Genomic DNA, 22,088 nt, shown 5'->3' with positions numbered 1-22,088 from the left:
AATCATCTACAGTATACAGTTGTACCTAACAAACCAGAGCCAAATAAAATTGCAGCCTTTGTACACCATTGAACAGCCTCTTCTCATCCTGCTGGTAACCATCCTGTGATGGTAACCATCCCAAGTGGCAGGGGTTGACGACTTGTATTAGATGGAGGGATAGTGGGACCACGATTCTTTATTGATCTCACTTTTGAATAGTCAGTGCTGAATCAGATCCAGTCACACATCAGCATTCCTTGAAGTGCATTAGCAACAATAGTAGGAATTAAGAAGCAGAAATACCTTGAGCCAGTGGAGTAACCGGTTTTTCAAGTTCTGTGGATTTGTTGTAGCACTGTAGCTTAGAGGTCTGCATTCCTTCTCTGAGAAGTGTAATACCACAGTGCAAGGGAGGAATATTTATCCAGCCATAGATTACTTTCTCTCTCCCCCTGCTTTTTAAAAATTATTTGTTTGCTTGTTTAAATACAATCATAGCTGCTGAATTCTCACCTTTAGGAAGAAATACGAACCTTTAATGTAAGAGTATCACAAGTATGCAGATGTTTCTCTGAGGCTCAAGTTTCTTCATATTTTCCCGTGTAAAATAGAGTATCCTTTGTATGAGATACTGCAGAAAGGGATAGAGGTACTGCAATTCACTTTTCCTTTGCAGGACTGATGAGAGAAGAGTAAAGTAGTACATTTTGGTCTTCCTCAACTACAGCAAAGATAGAATGGAACATGGTTCTGCATGTTTGGGCCAGGTCTTTCCTCCAGACATCATCTTGTTCATACAGTTAGATTAATATTAGAATGGTTTGCCATACATAGCTTGCCAGGAATGTTCATCTTGCAGTGACAAAGATATAATTTGTTGTACTTTTGATCACTACCATAGATTGGAGAAACAAGACTTGTTTGGATTTTATCTTGCAACTTGATGTCTCTGCGTGTGTGTAGGCATCAGAGGTTCTTAGAATCTAAAATGAGTCATTAAGAGTACTTAGGTAACTTGCAGTATGTGGATGACATGGCAAGGCGAGCCCATTCAATGAGACTTGCTTAGCAGAGACAGCACGCTATTACAGTTAGGTAGATTTAATTATCTGTTCTGTGAGAACTAGTAGTACTGTACCTTTAGATAGAAAAAACATGCTGGAAAAATGCACAGACTTGGCATTTCACAAATCCTTATATTTAGTGTTAAATCCTAAGCATAAGCAGGAACAGCTACACTATCATTTTGTGTTCAGCAAAGTTTCTTGTTTATGTAACATGGTGATTATTGTATATACTAATGAAAGAGTAAGTGGGTTTACTTAACAGTCCAGGGACTTAGTTTACTTCTAAGTAACTGCCTGAGTTCAGCTGGTTTAGATTTTGCTATCAGGAAAAGAGTACTGAGGCAGTTAATATATGCAGTGTTTATTTCAGAATTAAAATAACAGGATTGTTTTGATGTCTTTTAGACTCCTGACAAACTTTGTTTTTAAAGCATTTACCTGAAGTTCTTGCTTGTTATGAATATATAACTGGAAGTTCTCAAAGCTTTCTTTACAGCAGGATACTTAAGGAGTGAGACATTAGGTTGGGAGTAATTAATCTGCCAACAATATTTATTCAAGTGGTGATGGTACAATATCTGCTTTGTGATTCTGTGTGCATATTATTAGGTACTTTGAAGTGAGGTTATTTAACTTGTTCATTGCTGCTACTGCTAGGCTTGGAATCCTGCTGCAGAAGACCAGTGTTTTGACAGGTGTCACAGGCTGGGTCAGAAGCATAATGTTGTTATTACTAAGGTGAGTTGAGAGATGATCCCAACAGTTTCCTAGTTATGAATAAATATTTTCAAAAAAGCTTTACTGTATTATAAAAATAATTGTGACGTCATAGTCTCACCAGGAAACATAAATTGTGGTGTGATTGTTGAAGTATGGGCTTTGGATTGTAAAATTTTAATATTAGAAATCAGATGTCCCTGTTGAGCTATTTGGAGTGACTGAGATGGGGTAGTTTGCTGTTGCTTAGCCTGGCTATTACAGTTCATTATCTTGAAGGTATATAGAACATTTCTGCCATTGTCATAGCAGCTTGATTAGCTGTGGAAGAGAGCTGGTCTGTCTCATTAATATCCAATCACAGATGTATTACTTGGAAAATTGAAGACAAGTTCTCTTCTAATATAAGTAGCAAAGAAGAAATAGATATCCTTCCAATAAATTAAAAAAAAAATAAAAGGTTAAAAAATTAAAATACCAAACCTTTTCCTTCAACTGCTTTACAACCCTTTTCTTTGTGTTTTACTTACAAAGTAGTAACTAAATAATGTAACTGTACTTTAGGCTGCTTAGCATTTTTTTCCAAAATAACTTAATTTCTCATCCTAAACTTTTGTTTAAAAAAAAAATTAACATCTTTATTTCAGAGTGTTTTTGTTTGTTTGTTTTTATTTCAGTTCATTGTGAAGGATTCAGTGGAGGAAAATATTCTGAAAATTCAGAACAAGAAGAGGGAACTTGCAGCAGGAGCCTTTGCTACCAAAAAGCCTTCAGCAAGTGATGTGAAACAAAACAAAATTAATGAAATTAAGGCTCTGATTGATTTATAGCTTCATCCTGTGGTATTTTCAGTAAATAATATATTTAATGTGTTAGCTAATACCGTTCTTCAAGTTATATGTTCTATGCTAACTTTCAGTTTTGCTCTCTTTGTGCTCAAAATATAAATGCTTCAAATAAATTATAAAAACAAATTTGCTCCTAAATGTTAATTTAGAGGCACACAAACTCCTGAAATTATTCCAGTGTTCATTTCTTCAAAAGGTTGCTTATTACGTTCAATGCTTAAGAATACATAAAAGTCCCTCAAAACGGAAATGTGTATTGATACATTCTAACTTGCAAGCATTTCATCTTTTTTTAGAGGTGGAAAGATAATAAAAGGTACATAGTATGTGTTTTTTCCTTCAGACAAAACCCTTTAGAAATGAATTAGTTTCGTGTTTCTGTCTCAGTGTTGCCTGATAAACAAACAGATCATCTGGATTGTTTGTTTCAGAATAGGTGGTCAGTGACACTTTGTACGGAATTTTTACTTTTGCAGGCTATGTCCAAAGATGGTATTTAGTTAAAAATTTTGAAATATTTTGTACTGTTTCTGAATAATATACAGGTGGAGGAGGGAGTCCCTCTGTTGATTACTTCCTTTACTAGGACCTAGTAAAAAGGAAGTACTTCAGTTTGTAAAACACTTTCTTTTAATATTTTACTTACTCTTAGAAGAATTCCAATGATTTTTATAAAAGTGAAGGTTTTCTTGTTTGGATAAAATGCTAGAATCACAGGGATGTATTGATAACATGCTATCTGGTAATTTCAGTAGACACTTTGAACAGTAAGACTGTGCTATATTCAAAGTAGATAATAACCCACTCACATGCCAGTGAATCAGTACAATAAATTGTATCAATTTGTATAATTGTACAATAATTTAAACAAATTATTTTAATAGCTGCCAGCTTTCTAACAGTTTTCTTGTACTGCTTTTCCACTTGTAGTGGAAAAACTACGTGTTTTTCACTTCCATACATGTCTTTATGGAATGCTGGTCTGCATGCTGCGTGATTTACGGAGGAAGAATTTGGTAAGCTACTCATGTTCAGGTACCACAAACTAAGAAATAGCACTGAAGAATCTCAGTTGAGTATTAGTTGAATATTCCTGTCTGTTCCTTTATTTCCATTTGATTCTGGTCTTCTGATATGTGTGTACCTAACATTCTGCTGCCTTCACCCTAATGCTCAGACTTCACATTGGAGGCAGAGGTTGCTATATCTGGGTCCTGTTTAGATTTGGGAAGTGTACTTGGCAGAAGAGAAGTGGAATCTGACTTTGCTTGTAATGCCTTTCACCTCTTCTTATGTCCTAAGAATACCAGCCAGCTGATTGTAAGATGAATTGCAAATATAGGAAAAGGACTGGGAAAATAAAGGGAAGATGTCTACTATTTGGAGAAACAGTGAGCTAATGAAAGAAGTGAGAAAGGAATTAAAAATATGTAACTTAACAAGCTGATGCAGTTTTTGGGAAGCCAGCATCTTAGCTATGGAGAAAAGTGTGTTTTAAGTCTGTTAGAAAAGGAATCAAAAGGGCATGAATGATGGAAGACAGCATGAACCCTGGTGACTGGTTATCACTGGAAAGTTGACAAAAGATAAAAAAAACAGAGCTAAACCTGATTGAAGTTGGTTTTTTGGGGAGTTTTTTTGCATAAAGTTTTTCTGGTTCAGATTCTGATATTTAGAGATAAGCTGGAGAAATAATTTGTGATTATGAGGGAAAGATTTGTCTTTGTTTCATTATTTCCATTTTCCAAGTTAAAATTCCACAGGAAAGAGACCCATATCTTTGGCTAGTCAAGCTACATCATTACTTGTGTGAAAATGTGCTGACATTTTGCAGAATGGCTTAGTTATCATTATGAAAACAGTTATTAGTGTCTTTTTCCTCTATTAGACAATTGTTTCCATGTTCCAAAGCCATATAAAAACTTACTGAAGGTGGTACTAAGCTATATGATCTCTGCCAACAAAGTCATTAATGTATCTGAGAGAACAGATAGAGGTCAAAGCTGAGAACAGAAAAGTCCTGTTTGATTTGATGGAGCCCTTCAGTTACTCGGGTGGATAAAACCCCCTGTGTTCTGGTTGTTTGGAGTTTATTTCTGCTTTTCATGACCTCTAAGTAGTCTTTGGCTATTGGCATTCTCTTTTGTGGAGTTTGAATATGTTCTAGAAATGAGCTCTTGGAATTATTTTTAATTCTGAAGACTGAGTTAATAGTCTATCATTCTGATTTTTTTGTGTTTTTTTACTTTGTACATAAAATAAAGATGTAAATGGAAAAAATGCTTCTGAACTCCTAAGAGTTGCTCTGAGTTGTCACCATGTAAGGAACACCTTAGATTATATGCTTTATAAAGGCAAATGGAGTTCCAATACTTGAGTTGCAATCTAAGCCGCCCTATGATTTTTCTGAATAGTGATGTTTTGAGTATAGTGCTTGGATTCAGTTACTGCTTTGAGTACCTTCCGTTTAGAGCAGAAAACTGCTTGATGAATCAAGTGATACTATTGCAAGAGAAGAAAAGGGATCTCTGCTTTTCTGCAAATACTGCCTGCAGCAGTTGTGAAGGAAATAGTGGCAGATAATGACATAAAGGTCATTTTATTGAGAATAAGCCGCATAGAATTTGGTATAGATGTCATACCTTTCGCTTTCCTGAGGCTGTGGGTAAACATTTGACCATAGTATGAGTTACAGAGGCTAGGACAGAGTGATTGTTACAGGTTTTCTTTCTTTACTAGCTATATATGTTAACCCAAAACATGCAGGTTTTCATCTGATTCAGCATCTCTCCTTATCTTATTGTATTAACGTAACAAAACTTACATGCTAAACCAAATTTTCAAGCAGGTACTAAGTCTCATACCTTTACACGTTCTTGGTTCTCTCCAACTAAGTTTAAAAAGAAGCAATGTGCCTATTCTCTAGTATGAATACAGACAAGAGGAGGAAAACCTTTTAGCTGTCTTTAAAAGAGTATTTTACTATTTTCCATAGAGTATTCTGTGAGCATGCAGAACTCCAGTACTTGGTTGATATATTTTTGTCATTACAGACTGTAACTAGTAATCCCTCCTACTTTCACACAACTTCAAATTTATCTGTTTAAAAATAAAAAAAACCACAGCAAAAGAAAAACCCATACAGGAAAGGGCTAGTTTCAACTGGGAGTTCAGATACTATGTACTTTTAAATAGCTACAAGCTACTTTGGTTTGGACCTCATCTTTTAGCATTTTTCCTAAATGGTGACCAACTGATCTTAGAGCAATTAAGTAGTGAAAACAAGTTAAAACAGACTAACTCTCATACCCGTATTATGTCTTCTGCTTTACCAGCAAATTGTGAGAGCTTGTTGATTATTTATTTTATCTCTACGTTAAAAGTTTAGCACCCTCACTAGGTTCCAGCCAAAATCCTCCTCTATTAGAAAATAATGAAATAATATTTTCTTAGTGTTTCTGGACTAGTACAGGGTATAGCTGTCAAAGAACACTGCTTTTGTTCTGTTTAGACTTTTGGCTAAAGGATAAATCTGAACCTTAGTACAGATATCAGCCAATCTCTGTCATCAGCATACTTTATTTTTACTGCTTTCCCATGTATCTTGGAGTATGTGTAGCCTGAGTGTGGCAAAAAAGCCCTTTCTTTTACTCTTTGCACACATGGAAAGAGTAGTTTTCCTAATCAGGAAAGTACAGTTACTTAAGCAGCTGTGTAATCTTTCTTTGCCAAAACAGTATCACCACTGTGTGTAAGACTAAGTTCAGTGTACAGGGCTTAAGTTAGAGATGATGTTTCTTTAGTCACTTGAAAGAAAGAGGCCCTCTTCCCAAACTCCATGTTACTAATGTGAGTAGCTTCAGCAGGTACTTCCTCCACTGCTCTATCCTATACTTAGGGCAAGCTAATAAGGGGATTGGCCCTAAACAGCTCCCTAGCAAATTACTGTCTACTTTGTAAATAATTACAGAACTAAAAGCTGGACATTTGCTAATGAGAGCCTGAGTAGCATTAGCAAAGCTTAAGGGTTATACCTCTTGAATATTTTAGTTAGCCTGCTTTGGATCTCCCTTTTCCTTAATTGCTCAAGAGTTTAGGGAAGACAGAAATGCATGACAACTTTTTATTTTTGTATCAAGTGCAACATTGCAAGGAACAGATAAAACTCAGTTTACTAGTCCCATAGTATACAGAACTGAAAAACGCATTCTGCCATGCTGTAGGCACTGTGCGTAAGAACCTGGTCAAAATTTCAGTGCAATTGTGACTGGAAGAGCAAAGCAGTGCTATTACTGTTACAACCGTATGTATCCCAGTGTCATTAATACATTTATGGTAAAGCAGAACGGCTACCACTCCAGTGTATGAGCAATCTCATGAATTAGATTTTACATCTAAAACAGCAAGCAAAGGAATCAATGCTAATCACCTTAATGAGGTGAGGCAACAAACCCAGTTTCGAGAATATCTTGAGCCAATTGATCACAACAGAAGAAATTTTAAGCTGAAAATACCTGGTTTTATCTAGTAGGGAGAATTGGAAATTGGGCAGTAATAGGTGGCCCAAGGAATTCTGCTTCCTAGCTTTTGCTCAGTGTTCATCTGTAGCACTGCAGAGGCCTTCAGCCAAGAAGTTTTTCATCAAGCTACTAGCAAGTGTAACTGACCACCATCTATACCTTTCTAGCTGTTAGTTCTGGAACAAGTCCTTGCATCACCACTGTTTGAGACAGGCATTTCTACTGAAGGTAGGTGTCAAGTTTCTTCTTGATGTTGTCAAAGGAATCCACTCCCATATAGTCAGCTTGGCCCTGTTCCCACCGTTCCTTGCGTTCTTCTGAAGATTCAGTTGGTAATACTGGTGATACTGATAAGTGGGACACTGCCTCTGTAACCTCTGCCTAAAAGGAAAGGCAGAGTAAAAATACAGAAATACTTTGCATAGCTAAAGTGAGCAACAGGCCATAGAAGAGTGGGACAACAAAGTAGATGTTCTCATGCGCAGTAGCAAGCATTGCCAACGGGCAGGGATTGTGCAGCTTTCCTAGCAAAATAACAAAGCAGAGTTACAGAAGTTAGCAAGGGAAAAAATAATTAAAAAAAAATAAATTAAAGTTTAAGTTCTTCATACCTCTCTACAGAAGCCACAAGAGAAAGCCAGAGTATAGACCAAGCCCGATAGCTGCAAATAGTTTGTTAGAAAGATGCAAGATTACCAAGAGAAAGCACATCTTAAGAGATCATTAACTTTGGTATTGGAAAGGTTGAGAACTTAAACTGGCCCACATACTAAGCTAAGTCTGCAGTAGATGCAAGCTACTAAATTCTGAATGAGAATTAGAGTTCGAATCATTACTTTGGCTTTAATAAGTATTGGGATTCATCATTGCCATTTTATGTAAGTATTGATTCTCTAGTTATCCTGGGTTTACCTAAATTTGTTTCACCATGCGAGATCTGTATGTACCTATTTGCATGCTGAACTGGGGTTCTTCTGCTTGAGAACCTTATTAGCTGCAACACATTAAGAGTTAGGTCTCTTCTCTGTGTATATTAAAGAAGTTACTATAGTATAATATCTGGTGCAAGGTTAGCTTCTTATACTGTTTTAGGCAAGCATACAGCTATGTTCAAGACCACTACAGCATGCTTCTCTTCTGTAGTATTTTTTATTCCAAGCTTAAAAGAGCAAAACCAAAATACCCTGCATCCCCCAAACTAAAACACACCCATGCTTTGAGTTGGACAGAAGGAAGGAAAATCACTGCAATGGTAAATAACCCATCACCCATACTTGGGTATGGATGTACAAGATTATTAAAGCACGTACCATGTTTACACCTGTAGTAGTTTCTTTAACAATTCCATGCTGTTCTAGTAATGGTAAAACATCAGCTATGTAGGTATCCCACCACATGTTGAGGAATTCTGGGTGAACTATTTTAGGGTCGTCCATGTTGCCTTTTATGCTTTTTGTTCTGGAGTCATATGTGTAGTTCCATGGCTTTGTGCTTCCCAGGAAGTGCACCACTTTAGTACTTGCACCAAACCTGTTGGACAGAAACATTTTAGAAGCCATTTTATATATGTGTCTAGAAAATGAGTTTTGACTGGCAGACAGTTTTTTTCTAACCTGCAGTTTCTGCATTTGTTCAGAAAACAGAAATATTTATATGTTTAAGGGGCTAAATGCTAAATCATCAAACTGCCAATGCCTACTGCAACTGAAAGCATTGCTATAAAACAGAAAAAATGCAAACTGAATTCTACATTACACTAGTCAGAATATAGCCAAAACCTAATGATCTGGACTATTTAAATACTTACAGCCAACTCAAGTCTTTAGAGTGGTGTCCATAGCTCAGGAGAGAGCAGTCTCAAGCAGCCGTTGCAATCGGAACTGGTTTTAAAAGTGAAAAAGATTCTACTCCAAAGTCAGCAAGCCAGAGAGTTAGGTATTACAAGCATTATGTAGGGGAGGGTCAGTGCTGAGTTACCCTTTCAGTTTACAGCACTGTAGAAATGGATCACTGGAAGGTCCTGCTACAGGAAGACCATGACCTTGCAAAATGATAGCTTTGTATAACCCAGGCATTTCAAAGGACTCCTGATCTTGGTGCAGCAGGGTCCTGCTAGACAACCGTTATTTCCTAAATAACCTTAGTTTAGCCATGGGTGGGTTTGGTGGTGGGTTGGTTTTGTTTCTTTTAAAAACCATTTTAACTTAGTTTTCAATGTGGACTTCTAGCTTTGTCCCAAATGTTTAGATGAAGTGTGCCTCGTCTCAAGTGAAGAACTTAACAGTAGCAGAGGTGACAATCATTTCATTCTTCTACAGTTCCAGAACCAGATTTCAGCTTGAGTCAGTTTTGTGAACAAGCAATACCAGTCTCTCGAGTAACAGTGACTGTCTTGCCTAGTTCAATTTGTATCATGTTACAATTTCTTCTCAGCGTAATATGACTGGAATGGATAATAACACTGGAGCAGTTTGTCTAAGCACATGCTGGTCATCTTGACCAGGACTCAGGCATTTAAGGAGTGTTACATATGGAGAAAATACAGGTGTGTTTCAAAAGCTGTAGAATATTCAAACTAAGGCAGTATGCTTTGGGGTGGGAGGGGGGTTCCACACTGTTGTAAGATCCTTGACTATATTTCAATATTCACGTTCAATGTTTTGAACACAACTGATCTTACTGCAGAATGAAGACCTACATGCATGTGAAATGGCCAAGTATTTGCACTAATTGCAAGAAAAAAAAAGTGTCTTCAAGAGGTCAGTTACCAAGCTTTAACTTTAAATTCCATATGTCAAGATTTGGCATAAGAGGACTACATTAGTTTTATTATCTGTCACAGTACCAAACAACCTGAGTTTTCATCTTAGGCTGCCGCTGTTCTGAAGAGACTCGTTATTGTTCAAAAATCTATGCTATTTAAGCAGGAGAATGCCTAAGAAGTGTTATGCTACACTTGCTGCAAATGGATAAGTGTACTCTTCATATTCTGTACACTTACAGCCAGAACAACAGTTGACAGATGCCAAGCTTCTATGATGTTTTCAGTATCTGCTTTCTAGATACCTTCTGGATCTGCAATACTTTATTTTGACATTTAAGTTCAACTGTTAGGAAGCTTTATGTCCACACTGGCCTCAGCAACTAATCTGTCTTTCCCCATCTCCCAGAAAAGTCCTTCATCAATGTTTTGAAGTTAGAGAGCATTTGTCATGAATTGGCATTTTCCTTTGGAAAAAGGATTACTGAGGCTGCTGTGAAATCTAGTCTCGCTGTACAAAGCTGCAAAAACCTTAGCTATTGATGTCAGTAGGTTTAAATTTCAGTATATTCTAACTGCTGATTATCAAGAGCGTAGCTGCTGATCTAACCAAGGGAAATTATTCCACCTATTGAACGGGGAATTTTACTTACAAGGGCTGCACTTCCAGCATTCTACTTTTGAAGGTCTGATGAGTTCTGTTAGGCAACTGATTCAATTAGTTAAACGGAATTTTTGTCAGAAGCCCCCAGATCCAAGTAGTGTTTTGTGGCAACAAAGTAATTTGTACAATTAAGGTCGCGTGACTAACAAGCCAGCCATGGAAAGAGGACGTACTTTACAATAGATGTTAGCTTATCAAATGCTATCCAGCTACTTAGTCATTCTGAGGCTTGCATATATTTCTTTAAATAAGTGTTCCACTTTTAGCATGACAAGATTCCAGATGGTATTCTGATCACAAGACATAGTTTGATCTTGAGCCAGCAACAGTCCTGCTTATGCTAGTCGCTGCTTTAGACACTAGTAAACTGATGTCATTCAGAGATCAGATTGTTTTTATGCAATTGGTACTTTCTGTCCCCCTTGCCCCCAGCTTCTGCAGCTCTTAATAGATAAAGAGTTTCTGTGTAACATTTCAGCTTCCCTTGCTTCCCCCCTCTTCCTCCTGTGTTATAATATTTTGACCCTGCCTCTGACATACAGTTTATGCACATGCCAAATGGAATACTGCTAGCTAGGGAGGATACAGTTTTCCTCACAGAGGAAACATGTAATGGTATGTGGCTGGCAGTAGACTTTGTTCCATAGTGCTGTTACTTAAAAATCTGACAGAGGTCAAGAAAGACTGTTGGGAGAGAATTCTAGTTTTATACAAGTCTTTGCTCACCACATTTATTTGAATGGTATAGGCTGATTAGATGAACTTTAACTACTGGTTATTAAATACCCTAAGTAACTTGAGTGAGAAAAGGACAAGTGGGAATGATACCAGCTCAAGTTGATTCAAGAGTCTACTGCCATTGGTTAGAACTGTACTAGACTGTATCCCATACTGGAGGAGTGGTTCTTCCTTTTGCAAGTGACCTGTCAAATGTACTTTAAATTTTGGTGTTAGTACCAGGGATGAGTGGTTTAAGCTACAGATACAGCTCTCTCTGCATTTATCTTGAGGTGACTCAGTTGACTTACATTAATTCAAGTTGTTGTTTTTTAAGAGAAGAAACTACTATATATTCAGTGACAATGACAGTCTCCTTCTAGACAACCTGTGTAAGCTCACATCATGCCTGTTCATTTTGTTACAAGAAATTAGTTTATGTAAGCTCTAAAATCTTCTAAAAAATTTGAACTTACGCTTTAAATGCTGGAAGGTAGGAATATACAGAAGTGCTGCTCAAATTATAAATAAATGGTAGATGTTTGCTCATGTCTGTTGTTGCCCAGCTGCTGAAGAAGGTGTTTAATAACCCCTGATCTGCACCTAAAAGAGAAAGCATTAATAGGCTACAAGCATCAGATAGCTATTTAAGGATCTTTTTCAGTCACTTCAGTAAGTAAGAGTTGGTAATGCAGTTGTCATGTCCAGTAGAAGTTTGGCACAGAGCACTAAATTTCTGTTTGTGAACAACCCTGTAAACCTTGCAGCCTTTGAAAATCCAAAAAAATGTAGAGAATGAAATAGATAGTCTGTGTGGGGTTACTTTTGCTAAAAGATAGCAAGCTGCTTACAAACTCTGCCATTCAGTTTCTTTTACAGCTGAAGTTCAAGCTGTATGAGGCAGAAAAAACAAAATAGACCAGGACAACTGAGTACTGTTCAGCTTCAGGAAAGCTGTAGCTCAGAAGATCAAGTGGCAATAATTAGTTTTATTACTATGCTTACAGATGCATAACCAACATCTCATTGCCAGAGTTAGGGTATCAGTGGCCTGTTAGACCTGCAGTCCCAGATGCATCTACCTCCACAGCAATCTGATAAAAAAAGGCACATTCAGTCTTGGTGACAACTCTAGTACAACTTCATCAAATCCCATAACAGAAAAGTTATGTTCCTAGTTCTGTACTAAAAAGCTGCTGACTAACTGCTAAGTGAGGATAATATCTGTGTTGGGAGGGGCTACCTAAGTTTGCAACTAGAGGTTGTAATGAGGTTAAGTCAGTCAAAAGTTGTTTGATATCACAGTAGTAGAATAACTAAAAAAAACCAAAAATAAAATAAAATAAAGCTTCCAGGCCACAGCAGAATAGTTTATAAGCAGCTATGAGAAGTAAAGCCCTATTTATTTATACTATTCATTCTTTATTGCAATGAATATAATTAGTTTTTAAGTAGTAATAATTCCCCTTATCAAGGAAATTGAAAGGAGTCCCTCAACTTTCATTTGCTGTATTCCTTTCACCTGTAACTGCATTCACAAGAAGCATTACTAAAGAGTACATAAACAGATAGCTTAGTTGTAGAGACAAAGTTTTATTTTAATCTTTAATTTTCTCAAGCACTCAGTCTTTGCTGACTCAGAAAAGGGTTTTTATTTGCCTGTGATTAGAGTTAGGGCAGTATTAAGGTTTACGCCATCAGTGCTACTTGAGCAGAATTTGCTTTTTGCAACTGAAGTATCTAGACGCTGGGCATAAACTTAGATGTACAGACAGTACACTGACAAATATAAATTCCAAGTATCCAGTTACAGCTGTCAGCGTACATGCAGATTGCAGAGTGAGAAACTGCCAGAGGACTCGGTGCAGTAATTTCAAATCTCTGACTTGCCTCCCAGCCCCTAAAGGAAAGAAAGCACTTTTGAAAGAAGTTGTGTCCATCACAAGAGAACTGAAGGGGCAGCAGCAGCGTATTTAACTTACACTCTACAGGACTTCCTCTCACTCAGATTGTTTTACATGCTCGTTTGTTTTTTTTTTTCAGATTGCATGCATTTGTGCTAAAGCAGACAATGAAAGCAGCATTTGGTTGTCCTAGTCCAGACTTCAACAATAGTTGTGTTATATAAACTGGATCTTAGACATAAGGTGAAAGAATCACGCAGTACTTGTATTAACTACATATTTACAGATACAATATGTAAATACAAAGATATAATACAGCAAGACTGTAAAAGCAATTATTTTGGATCCCAGGCTAAAGAGACAGAGGATTATCAAAGCAATAGCAACGTTCTTAAAGTATCAGGATTACCAGATTTCTTTTAAAACTAAATTTTTCTTTCCCTTCCACTACTTTTAGATGGTATCTAGAGTTATTGCATGACATTGCTTTATATCTAGAAAGGTGAAGTTCAAGTAGACAAAGTGGTTGTCTACTTAAGTATCTATGATTCTGCCATTTCTGGACAACAGCATTACATAGAAGGCTCCTGTCTGCTGTTATAAACATGAAATACTCTGGAAAGTCTTGCATTCCCTACTTAGTACTACTGCAGATGAAGCACTTGCAGCCTGACTTCACCTAACACATAGCTTGGTAGCTTGTTAAGTTTGTATCCCTATGTCCTATTAAAAGCAGTGACCCTTCACAAGTTTTTCTCTTATTAAAAGTTTTGTAGAACCTTTTATTACCATCTAGGTCAATTTAAGTTTCAATCCCCTTTCTCCCCCACCAAGTTCCTGAGCTCAGCAGTAGCTTATACAGATGGCCTAAGTCTCCGTGATCTCATTACTCAGATCAGTGCTATCATTTAATAAAAACTAAGTAAATTTTAAAGCTGAAATACAAATTACATTCTAGAAATTCGATATCTAAACCATTAACCCGCTATTTTTGCTGTTAAGTGCTGCAACAATTATTTTGCATTTAGAACACTGAAGCAGTTTCACCATTGTGTGGCTTTAGCTTTCAAGTCGGAGAGTATATTGTGGAAGCAGTTCTATTCTTTTAAAGGACAGGGGCCTTCAAACTAGAAGATGGGGTCTGCTAGCAGTCAAGCACAGAGCTTGGAGAAGACAACCACCAAGTCTCAGATGGTGTGGAGCTACTCAGCAGTAAGTTTGCACAAAGATGTGTGTTTGTTTGGGTTTTTTTTTGGTTGGCTGGCTTTTGGATGTGTTGGAGTTTTTTGGGGGGGGCGCAGAGGGGGTCTTTTTGTAGGGGTTTTTTGTTGGTGTTTTTTTGTGTTATTTTGTTTTGCATTTTTTATTTTGGTTTGTTTTTAATGTAACAATTCAGAACTATGCTATAGATTTTGCCACAGCTGGTGATCAATTTGCACCCAACATCTGAGAGTGCTCACAAAGCTACCAACTGCTGCTTTGTCAGTAGCAAGGTACAGACCCTTCACTACATGGCAATACTCATTTTCACTAGAGTCTATTCCTGTGGTAGCATTAAGCATCCAGCTGTGACTAATGTTCTTTAGAAAACTACATACAAGAGTCCACACAGTAACAGGGATTATTCTGCAGACTAGGAGTGACTAGTGAATTTTTACTTTTTGAAAAGTACTGAAAGGTAAGTCAACAGGCTGGCTAATTACCTTCTATCTAAGAGCTCCATTTTATGGTCTTGTTTATGTAGTTTTCTGTAGCTTGTTAAGTTAGACTTTGTTTTGTTGTAGTTACAGTGACAGGAGACAGCAATACTCAGAAGCCTTTATCTATAGCAGTCTCCAAGCAACATGTGCTTTTACTGCAATGGTAATAGATTTAGTAGACTTACAGAACAGCAGAACTTGGCTTCTCAAGCTTAAATCTGGTACAGTGGCCAATCTCAAGTGACCTATAGTGGGAAGCAGCCAAGGCTATATGCACTTGATATTGGGAAAGAGACAGCCACCACCCTGTAATGACAGGAAGCTATTACATAGCATATGAAGAGAGAGTTGTATCTTCAAATGTTTGATTCTCTGAAGCTGTGCTCAAGTTGACCAGTGCTGTTTTTTCTGTATCAACTTGAGTTGGCGTAGAACATTCAAGCCTTGAGTGTTAGGAATGCATGAAGCATGGTACTGCAGTTTCATTTGCTGCTGCATGCACTGTGCTTGCTACCTCTTAAGATTTCTTGTTATATGATTCTACACTGTTAATGCTTACAGCTGCTAGTTTGGATGCCAAACTCAGGGTTTTTATTTCATGAAGTTTAAAAAAAGTAATTTCACTACATATTGTAATGATTGCCTCTATTTCTGAGAAGGATACAATTTTTGTGTAGTTACACTGAATTGATAATTCTGTCATACAGAGTCCTCATGACATGTATGTAGTTACTGAGCCATCCCAACTACTGTTACCATTTTGGTCTAACTTATATTGAAATACAAATTAATACATACCATCAAAGCTGCCTTTCTCTGTGGCAAACTGTAACAGCTGATTGTATGTTTCAATAGAAGGTCGGTAAACAAAAACTCCTGAATTAAAACAGTCAGGCCAGCCTGGATCTGGTGCTGCAGACAGCTCCTCTCTCTCAAAAAGCTCATCGATATTTGACAAAACCTAATTGTAAAAGGGTAAAAAAAAAAAGTGGTTTTAGATTGGGAATCGTGGTATCGTGTTTTCATGGATTATGGCATCAACTTTCATGTCTTAAAGTTCTCATATCAATGCTCTTGTCCTGTGGAAGACAATACTTTTTAGAAATAGTCTCCACAGACTTCATTACAATTAATTTAGATTAAAAGGCACACGCATTCTTACAGTTACTAGTCCAACTAGTAAAAGGCATCTATTACCCCTACTCTTAAAAACAAACAAACCAACATAAACAATCCACAGAAAAAAATCCAACAACCCCCATACAAGGTCATTAAGAGGTACCAGGAGATACAGCTACTTACCATTGTGTCTGCATCCATGAAAACACACTTCGTAAACTGTGTCAGTTCCCAGCAGTGAAGCTTTGTTAGTGTGACACCTAACTCAGGTCTTTTCATTAATGCCAAGTGTGCTGAATCCCCACTATCCAAGACGTTTACCAATATGACTTCATCAAAGACCTTTTCCAGCACTCTCCTGGGGAAGAGTCAAGATTTAGTTCTATTGTTACTCCAGCACCAGACCACATGAAAGATTCCTTAAAGAGAAGTGGTATAACAGGGAACCTGGCAGCATTTCTTATTTCATCAGTAAGAGTTGACTGCATATGTTGGAATGCAGAAGTTCCCCTGTCTGCCTCAAAGTTTCTAGTTTGTAATGGGCACATTTTGGGGAAGAAAGAAGTTGTTTTTTTTTTCCACAAACAGGGCATTGCTACCAAGTCCAGTAAGTCATGGCTATGTAGTGCAAACTTTCCACAAAGCTTTTTTTTCATCCAGTCTCTGATTTTTGGCAACTTAACAGTCTACTTTGAGCAGGCAATTAAGAAATGGGAAGCTGTTGGAGTAGCTTGAACAGGACAGTAGCTGAATCCTAAACACCTGAAACAGAAGTTTCTGCAATAGTTACAACACTACTCTTCTGGATTTGTGACATCTGACTTGACCCAGTTGCTAAAACTTTCTTTATCCCAAAAAGTTTTTTCAAAACTGACTTAGTCATGGGTGTGGCTACAGAAGTGTTTTGAACCAGTATCATGTTCACTAAAGAGTGACAAACTTTCAGGCAGTGTAGTGAAGTTTTGTGGCAGATATCCAACCTTTGCTTTACCATCAATAAAGCATTACTATTAGTTCAAGAGAGATTAAGGCATTCATGCTGCTTAAATAGGAAGCATCTGTAAAGTGTTAGTATTCTACAGTGTATCTTGAATGCTCAGCAATTACCAGTGCAATTTGAGCCACAGAACTTGTAAATGAGTTTTGGAACTCTGTCATGCAAGGCTGTCTTTTATACTGACAGTTTGGTGTGGACAGTTGCTTCTGAACTTAAGGCATACCCTGTTAGTGGAGACAGGGTGAGAAATGCAAGTTCTAGTTACGCCATTAGGTAGGTACATATCAGTCTAAGGGCATAGTACTAGCTGGCTTGCACTAGCACAGAGGCACATTTAGGACTGATTCATCTTAAAACAGCACACTCGCCTAATAGGCTGGCATGGATGTAAAATCTTAATGTTGATATGGCCATTTAGTTGCCAGGAGACTGCAGGGAGAGTTAGACCTTTTTTTTTTATTGAGCCACCTCTCTACTGTCTCTAAATATTGAGAAGTCTTTTCAGACGAACTTTCCCATGTAGAGAATCTTGACCTATCATCTGTAGTTTTACAAACAGTACAAACTAACTGTTTTGGGTTTCTTTTCCTTCCTTGTATATGTGGAAAGAGAACCCAGTCCCCTCCATATTGAGATTATTCCAGAGAGGCTCTAGGAAGCAGTTGCCTGTTAATTTCACTTGTTGTACTGTGGTGACCTTGTTAGATGCCTCTTTGAGCTACTGATTTGTTGTACTTATTGATAATTTAGTTCTGCTTGTTTTCTTCTCTCGTGATAAAATTTGATTTGACGTATCTACTAGATTTCAAGAGAGCTTGTGTTATATTATCTCAATCAGGAATACTTCTGCAAAACAAATACCAACCCCCTACTCCCGTATTCACAGCAAACAGACAACGCTAATGAACACACAGGCAATATTGTTGGACAATTCTAAGTAGGATGATGAAATAGCAAAGATCCAGCTGAAATATCAGTATCAAGTCACAGTTTAGTAACTACAGACTATTTGTTTAACTCATCATAGGGAAGAAAGAAAAAACAAAACCCCACCAGAACATAATAAACAGTTTCATGTTTGAAGAATGTAGAGAATTCCAGATAATATAGATAAGTTGAATTCCGCTAAACTTAGCTGTTTAGCTTCCACAGTTTTGAAAGGTTACTATTAAGGAGTTTAACTTCCATTTCTCAACCTGCACATCAGCAGGAACTGTAGCAGTTTGAGGTATGTAAGTGACCTTACCTCATAAGATCTGAGACCTGAGGAGTTATGAGCGCAGTCAGCTTCCTTGTTGTTCTGTACTGTTGCAAGGATGAACCAAGTACCAGTGCTCCTTTCACATAGGAGTCATTTGTGGCTAGAGTCACAAAAGACTGGTCTGGAAGAAATGAACTTGGTCAAGTTAGCGCGATCCACTACTTTATTCTGAGACGGGTATACTAGAAACCTACTACTGTTAGGTAATCACGCTGTGATAACTAAGATGTGCCTTTTAACTCCGTATATAGGGCCTACCTACGTGGCTGAATGAAGTAGATTATACTTGCATAGCTATACTTGCTATAAGTAACTTGACACATGGCAAAATGCAGTAAAAAACCCCACAAAATCAAGACCGTTGCAAGAGAAAACCAGTTCAAATTTGCCCCCATTAAATAAGTCACGCCAAATGTAGAGACAATCCAAAAAGTCTAAAGAGCTTTACTTTGGCCATTAATATGGTATTTTAACCTAAAAGCATTTGGATTCTGTGGGCTTGCATTTGGCCTGAAGTTAGAAGGGTGTTGTAGAGTTACTGTGGGTTCAGCTCTCAACCCTGAAGCTACGGCAGTGTAAAACTTGCATTTCATTTTCAAATGAAAGTAAGCATTGAATTAGATCTTGGACAACAGTTTTAAGTTTTGCTAGCTCAGGATTTTGCAGATGAGTTGTTCTGCAACCCACAGTTGCAGCTCTATCACAAGAATGCAAGATTTAAATGGGAAGTAACTAGTAATACAAAAAGCAATTTAAAATTTGCAGCAACAGTTTTTACTCTTCAAGCAAAAAAGAGGTAAGTTTGGATTGTTAATGTAAAGTATAATCTGCTCCAACTGTATCGCAGAAATAGATGAAGATGTATTGTTTTGCCATATAGTGCTTATTGAGGCCATATAATACAAGCTTTGCATTCTTTCAATTGTCATGTTGTTTTAAACTGCCAGGGTGGGACTGACAAAAGCAAACAAGTAACTTACAAAAGTTCTTCAGTTCACTGTTAACTATTGTCATGTAGACCTCCTTTCCAAGCTACAGCTCTTTATAAAGTATGCTCTTTTCTACCAATCCATTTTCAACACTATCAACAGAATAGTTTCTTCCTGAGAATTTCAAGGATAGATTTTGAGATTCAAGTTTATTTTAGCAACTCTTGATTTCTTTTCTTTACAGAATTTGTTAGGTTACTAGGTTAGATCAGAGTGAGGGTTCTGGGCACTTAAAGGCTTACTATCAAGCCTCGTAGTAAGATTAAAATACTGACTTCTTTGGGAGAGATTGTTTGGCACAACTCCTAAGTTCATAAGGCAGTCATCATTAATATCTTTTAAATTTAATAGCACCTTAACTGTTGACGACAGAAAGTCATGTACAATAACTGTCTATAAGCTCTGCAAACCTGGTTTGCAAGATCTACAGACCAGCTACAAAACCTTCTATTTTGCTTAGCAGCAAAACCAACTAGTCCCAAGGGATTTAGATTATAGTGGTCAATCACAAAGATCAAAAAAGCTTCTATAATGCCAGGAATAAAGGTATTTTGTTTCAATTCACTTTTAGCTACCTATTTGTACCAGTTCATATTCAGCAAGTCTACAGAACAACTTTATGTTTCCTTGAAATGGCAAGTATGTAACATTTTAAGTGGTGTGAACATCCTCCAAATAGGATAGGGCTTTTCACTAGTCAATTTGCACGTTACTACTCAATACATAGAAGTCAGCCACTCTATGCTCTCAGACTGCTCACTAAAAATCCAGTGTAGACAAAGTGGGATTGTGCCCAACATTCATCTGAATGTTGCTTTTTTTTTTTTTCAGCAGTGTAAGACTAATTCTTAAAGTGACCTTGTCATTGAAAGACTAGTCTTTTTTCATTGACCTGCTAGCAGGTATACTTCTACCACGTCTTCTCATTTTATTGAAACTGAATATTCACACACAGAGGTCTGTCTTAGAGAAATAAAGTCCATTTAATGATGGAGTAAAGGCTAAGAAGCCCCCTATTACATCCAACTCCAGTAGGAGACTGTACAACTGCTTGACAGGAGGGGAATATTGCCAACTTGTAGACCATCCAAGTCAGCCCAGTTTTCCAAAGCTTTGAATTAACTGTGTTCCATTTCAGATCTTCTCTACACTCATAAGTACATGAGTCCATGCTACAATTCAGGCAAGACCAGTTCCTGATAATTATGGAAGTTACATCTGCAAGAGACTAGTCCATTCTACATAAACCACAGGTATTTCAGCTGTTCGTATCTCCCTTCTCAATTTTCTGTAAACATTTCCTCCACAGCATCTTACGTTCACACAGCAGCCACTGTTGTGCCTCATACCTAATGACCTGTTAGTAACAGCATGTCTGCAAAAACAGAGAATGAGATACAGTTGCACAGCTTCATAACTGACTTATCCAGACAAAACCATGATACTTCAGAGACACCTTTAGCTGCCCAGTTCAGAGGCTAGAATATCCCTTTGTAATTTGCGCCAGCCCTTACACAGCCAAGAGCATCCTGGACGTCTGAGCTAGGAGCAATCTTTCATTTGACGGCGTGCAGGAAGTGACTGGAGTGCTTGCCCCAGATCTTTTCAAAATTTCCCCGGAAGCTTTTTCGTACGCATAGCCAGAGTTTACAGGTGCTTGCCTTTTCCCCTGTTCTTTGAGTTAGGTACTCGTACATCTGATTTTTTTTTTTTGATTACGGGATTCCTAGAGAGACAAGAGCATCTGATCAAGGCATGCACCGGGAGGCAGACTTCCTGCAGGCTTCCAGATCTGAAAATGAAACCTACTCCGCTGACAGCTTCAGGTACGGGAAGAATCGGGGAAAAAAACGGAAGAAAAAGCCAGACGGACTTAAAGGGGCGGTAAAGAACTACTCATTTTAAAGTATCAAAATCACCGAAGTCGCACGCTCTCTATGGCGTTTCAGGAGAGAGTTGGGTTTTCCCCTGTGAGTCGCTGCGGCCCTACAGTGGCCCCTCTCGCCCGTCCTGCTCCCCGCCACGCTGGCTACATCCCTCCCCGTCCGGGGCCGGAGCCCGGGGCCGGGCACCGAGGCAGGCGCGGCGTGAGCCTGCACCGCGCCCGTCCCCTCGGCCCGCACGGCGGTGCCCGGCGGGGCGGCTCCGACCTCCCCGCGGGCAGCCGCTGCCCCCACCGGCCGCAGCCGCAGCCCTCCCCCGGAGCCCGCTCGCCGCCGGGACGGTCGCCTAAAAATAGGCGCGGCCGCCCCGCTCCCGCTCCGCTCCCGCGGCCCTCGTGCGCGGCAGCTCCGCTCCCGCGGCCCTCGCGAGCGGCGGCGCGTGCCGGGCGCGCACTGACCTGCCATGGTGCCCGTGCGCGGGTCGGCTGCGGGAGAGGCGGCGGCCGCGCTCAGGGCCGCGCTGAGGCCGCCCCTTATATAGGGGCGGGGCCACGAGCGGCGCGTCCGTGGCCGCGGGCGGAGGCCCCGCCCCGAGGAATCCCCGCGGGGCCGCGGGCGGGGCCCCCGCCATGGCCTTCTGCGGCGGCGGCACGTCACCCCCCTCCTCCGGCCGGGACGGGGCCGCGACCGCGACCGCTCCGGGAGGCCTCAACCCCCCGCCCACCCCGGGTGCCTCTCGGGTAAAGCGGAGCTTGAAAATACTCCACGGCGCGAATAGAGGGTAGGACCGCGTCAGGGAGCTGTGGCTCAGGCTGGCAGCGGCGGTGGCAAGGAGACCGTGGCCGCTAAGCCCTGCGGGAAGAAGAACTAAAACCAGGCCTGGCCCAAAGCCATTCACAGCTGTGAGGAGCGGTTTACAGTGTCCTCACGTGTCAGACATCCCCAGTCCTCCAGCCGCG

The 22,088-nt window shown here is 39.1% G+C and overlaps 2 protein-coding genes across 8 annotated transcripts in view; one reads left to right on the top strand and one right to left on the bottom strand.

Annotated features, from left to right (window-relative positions):
- The window catches only part of HLTF (helicase like transcription factor), a 75,806-nt gene that overhangs the window by 24,278 nt on the left and 29,440 nt on the right, over positions 1–22,088 (top strand). For 2 of the 4 annotated variants that reach the window (XM_064665600.1, XM_064665599.1), the window contains exons 23-24: positions 1,707–1,787; positions 2,444–21,072. In XM_064665600.1, coding sequence (XP_064521670.1) covers positions 1,707–1,787; positions 2,444–2,596 — 234 coding nt within the window. In that variant the 3' untranslated portion in view covers positions 2,597–21,072. Of the gene's footprint in view, positions 1–658; positions 21,073–22,088 lie in introns of those variants that run through there. The other 2 variants (XM_064665601.1, XM_064665602.1) reach the window with 2 other exon arrangements.
- Positions 6,724–21,715, bottom strand: GYG1 (glycogenin 1). 4 transcript variants are annotated; one of them, XM_064665612.1, is made up of 8 exons: positions 21,588–21,697; positions 18,243–18,378; positions 16,183–16,357; positions 15,679–15,841; positions 11,753–11,879; positions 8,445–8,664; positions 7,746–7,796; positions 6,724–7,515 (listed from the first exon to the last, which is right to left on the bottom strand). In XM_064665612.1, the coding sequence occupies exons 1-8, from the start codon at positions 21,592–21,594 to the stop codon at positions 7,354–7,356; spliced, it is 1,041 nt and encodes a 346-aa protein (XP_064521682.1). In that variant the 5' UTR covers positions 21,595–21,697; the 3' UTR covers positions 6,724–7,353. The 4 variants fall into 4 exon arrangements, with proteins under 4 accessions (XP_064521682.1, XP_064521683.1, XP_064521685.1 ...); XM_064665614.1 differs by lacking the exon at positions 6,724–7,515 and adding an exon at positions 7,529–7,658; XM_064665613.1 differs by lacking the exon at positions 7,746–7,796 and having other exon boundaries at positions 21,588–21,715.

Source organism: Pseudopipra pipra, chromosome 10 (genome assembly GCF_036250125.1).
Source record: "Pseudopipra pipra isolate bDixPip1 chromosome 10, bDixPip1.hap1, whole genome shotgun sequence".
Taxonomy (NCBI): Eukaryota; Metazoa; Chordata; class Aves; order Passeriformes; family Pipridae; genus Pseudopipra; species Pseudopipra pipra.
The sequence above is the reverse complement of the archived record's forward strand: the minus strand, read 5'-3'. Positions and strand labels throughout refer to the sequence as shown.